Source organism: Perkinsus marinus, assembly GCF_000006405.1.
Source record: "Perkinsus marinus ATCC 50983 genomic scaffold scf_1104296947142, whole genome shotgun sequence".
Classification (NCBI taxonomy): Eukaryota; Perkinsozoa; order Perkinsida; family Perkinsidae; genus Perkinsus; species Perkinsus marinus.
Window position 1 is genome coordinate 10,840 of NW_003210691.1, and position 4,124 is coordinate 14,963.

Consider the following 4,124-nt stretch of genomic DNA (forward strand, 5'->3'; position numbering starts at 1 on the left):
GAGTCTTAACTTAAAACTCTTGAGTAAGAGTGAGTCTCACTGTTTCTTACCTCAGTGAGTCCGAGGAACTTGTGAACTTACCCCTTCTTGTTTGTTAGTGAAACGATCTAACCTCAGTTTCTTCAGTTTTTCCCGTCTTAAGGTATGTGGTTAGTCACTAACCGCCTACTAGATCCTCTTTCATTAACCGTTAGTAAAAGAGGCTCGTTGTTTCCAACTATCAAAGATGCTAAGTACAAAAGTAATCGATCGAAAGCTGCGCGACGAGCGAAGCGATGCAAAGAGCTCTCTCAAGAGAGGTTTTGAACCGCGCGTTTCAAGGCTCTGTTATTTGAACAGATTTTCTGCTGACTCCCAGGAGAGCTCCCGACATATTTCGGGAGCGCGTTAGTTGAACGTGATTCCAGGAGAACACTTCAAAAGCGCTATTCAGCAGCACTCTCAGGAGCCTGTTTTGTGTTGTTTCTTGAACACCCGGACTGATTGATTTAAGATCTGATCTCTCGAGTTCGTCCATCTCCAACTTGGAGACTCCAAGAATGCTACTGAGGTGGAGAGCGGGTCAGTGATGAGTCATCACTGATGACCTTTCATTTCTATCGGAGTTACTCACTCAGCTATTTTAGGGGTCTATTGGCATTACCTACTGGGTATTAGCATTATACGGTATTAATCGCTATCTGGGTGCTACACAGCGCACTGTAGCTGCGCAATTCCTTTCGTTTCTCCTGAGATCTCCAAATGCGTACGCCTCACGAATACTAGTGTGTCTCCGTGGAGGGCGCCGTGGAACCAGAATCCGAGTCCATCCACCCGTCCCTTCGAAGTGGCGTGTAATCTAGGGAGATCCTCCGTTCGAGACGCCCCGCTGCTTCAGGACCGCTGTCTCGACGTACAGAGGATCGATTCTCCCGTCCCTCCATCCTCAGGATAATGGTTTACTGAGCCCTACTCCGGGGGATCCGAGTGAGGTGAGCCTTACCGGGGCGAAAAAAACACCTGGAGTGTAACCAAGGTCGGGGTGGTATCTCAAGCTCATGTTTTTCTTTTAATATGCCACAGTCACATTATTTTGATGTTATTTTTTCGCGCCGAATCGTTGTACCGAATTCTCACCCATGAATCATTAGCGACGACCCGTTACCGACGAGAAGTTCGGCTGTGAATATATTCAGTATGGATTGTTGATATATACTCGTTGATGAATCGCCCCAGTTATTTTTCGATCTCTCGAAACATGAGTTGCTGAGAATATATCACGCAGTGTGCACTCAGTTACGATTTGAAAGCTCACTCTTCAATCATGTTGTTCAGAGATCCAATCCTCCACCTCGTATGCATCATAAAATTTTAAGAGGGTGTGTTTTTCTTGCAGCACTCTGCATATTGCCTCAGAATGAGGCACTGGCTAGGTTGAGAGAAACACAGAGAGCAACCAAGGATAGCTATAAGATCGTGAAGAAGGCGATAGAAAAATGACGCTGTCCTTAAGTCTCGGACTTCAAATTGAATCCTACAGCATTTCTCGGTTATGCATTCGCTGTTATTGAGAGTCAGAACCCAACCCCGATCAAGTATCATAGAGAACTAGTTACCATCACTAGAATGTAAACAACCACAGCCTAGCGTAGCGATGATAGGTTGAGAATCAACCACAACGGGACAGATGTCCATGAAGGACAGCAAATAACACAAATAAATTTCACCGACTTGCACAGTGATTTCCTAAAGTCACGCCTCGTATAATCCGAGTGTCTCAATTATATCAGCTGTGCACTTGTTCATCTGTCTCGATCACCGAGGAGATCCGAAAGCGCGCAACCGAAAATATTTCAATGATTCGTAGTATATTCAATACACTATAGCGGAAGCGTTCCATTCCGGAATAACGGGGTCTTTTCTGAATGCGAGGCCAGAAAACGCTGTTGAGTATCTTTGGCGCCACTGCAGGTCTTTGAAGAGCAAGTCAGAGGCAAGTCGTGCTATGAGAAATTCAAAAACCTGTATGAATAACGACATTTTTTGTGTCACGAATGAGTTGTGCGGCGGGAATGTGGAGATTACGGCGAATGCAACCTGATGGAGGTTTTGTTGCAGCATCATAGGCTATGATTCATAGCTTTATTTTTTCGATGGTCTTCAACTTATCGTCATTATACTACCCCAACCACGCGCTCAACTTGAGGCTCAAGGTGAGAGAACTGTTATAAAGCGTCTCTCAACTTTCGATCCAGCTCCTGACCAGTTGCTGCTTCGTGTATGGATTCCATCCTATTCCATCCGATTCTTTCCTCTGGATCACAGTTCTATACTATGGAACTGTGATCCCGAGGAAAGAACTATCCCTCCCCGTGAAATTTACTGGGAGACCTCATTCTATTCGCTGACTACTGATCCGTGCTAGTGCCAAGTTCCTTCCTTCAGGAGGAAGGAAGGAAACCCGTGCGACCTCACTTTGGGAGTGAATGTGTGGAGTCGAAGCAGAACTTGGCTCACACGAATGGACACATTCAGCTCCGGCTCATCTCAGGTAACAGCTCGTTGCTTGACGTTTTGCGACACGGCTCATAAGATGAGTTAAACTCATCTTTAGATGAGTTCTCGGTTATGCATCTGAGCTGGGCATCGTCATTTTTTTAAGTCTCTCCTCATATATCCTGAGTGTCACAATTATACCAGCGAGATTTTCGATTGTTCTTCGCTGCAGGTATTCGGAAAGAAGGTCACAGGCGAGCCTGAAGTCGTGCTACGAAAAGTTCGAAGGCCTGTTCGAGTCGCGACATTTGTCTCCTCTTAAATGATGTGTGTGACGGTCAATGCAATCCGATTGTGGTTTTTTACAGCCTCATAAACTTCAATTTTGTGCGTAATGAGTTTTTTATTTGGTGGGGGAACAGCTTTTAGCTTTGTTTTCTCACGATGGTCTCGAAATCCTTCGATTTGCCGTCATTATACTACCGTCGTCAAGTTCCTTCCTTCAGCAGATCTGTATCGAGGCGACCTACCTTCGACTCCTCACCCTCGTATTCAGAACACATGGTTTCATACTGAAACCATGGAATTTTAATGATACTGACTTTAGTGACAGTAAGAGTAGCGTTCCGGACCGGAATATCGAAAAAGACGATAACCGGAACTTCCGGTTATCGTCTTTTTTGCCATCGCGAGATATTATTATGATAGATATACTCTGAAAGATGAGCATAAGAGAGCGATCAGTAAGTTGACTGGCGCGTTCGGCCAGAATAACGGTGGGGAATTGAAAGGGAACATCCTTGGGCATGTTTTGAATCTTTTTTATCTAGCTTCTTTCAATGCTAGAGTTTCCTGTGTACGCAAGTAATGATTAGTAGTAGTAGTAGTACTGAAACCGCTACCCCAGAAGTGGGTGGCGGAACTCAATGATATCCCAACCAGAAGGCGGCTCGCGTAGCCGCCTCGACTCTAATTCATCTTGCATTCCTGATCCCGATATTGATGTTGATCTCGTAAGGGCTAGCCCCTGTAATATATCCGTATGTAAAACTATATCCTTCAACTCGTGCAAGTCGTCCGCCGCTCTCGAAGACCTACGCGCGAAGGTAGACCTCGCGGAGACCATCGTTCTGCTTCAGGAGCCCCCGTGGTGCTTGAATGATCGATGGGGTGGTTAAACCACCGTGGTTTTACCGTGGTCAAATCATTAGGTAAAGGCACTGGTGCCCAGGAGGCGCGGCCTAGGGCTGCGATCCTTATCCCACCTGGTATCCCGACTAAACGCGTAGTACCGGGTATAGATTTCGTTGCTCTAGATCTTTTCCACGACAACCGCTGGTTAACTTGTATTTCACTCTACATTCCTTGTGACAGTGAACCAGATGCGGTCCTAGAACGCATATCTGAGGCAGTCATGGATGCTCGATCCTCCGACGGAATAATCATGGGGATAGACACAAACTCAGCATCGGCGTTGTGGCACCCTAGAGTCAGTTTAGTTGCACCAAGAATGTGCGATAGAGGGGAAACAGTCGAGCTGTTCCTCAGTAAATGGGACCTGGAAGTTGTGAATGGGAACAAGGATTGTCCATCTTTCCATAACGCCAGAGGAGACATCTCGTGGATTGATGCAGCGTGTGTATCTGGGT

At 46.1% G+C, this 4,124-nt stretch overlaps 1 protein-coding gene across 1 annotated transcript in view; it reads right to left on the reverse strand.

Annotated features, from left to right (window-relative positions):
- Positions 1-3,970: 3,970 nt before the first annotated feature.
- The window catches only part of Pmar_PMAR027053 (hypothetical protein), a gene marked incomplete at both ends in the record, with an annotated part of 1,048 nt that continues 894 nt past the window's right edge, over positions 3,971-4,124 (reverse strand). Inside the window, one exon of the mRNA XM_002779457.1 lies at positions 3,971-4,033. Within this exon, the coding sequence (XP_002779503.1) occupies positions 3,971-4,033 (63 nt within the window). The remainder of the gene's footprint in view (positions 4,034-4,124) is intronic.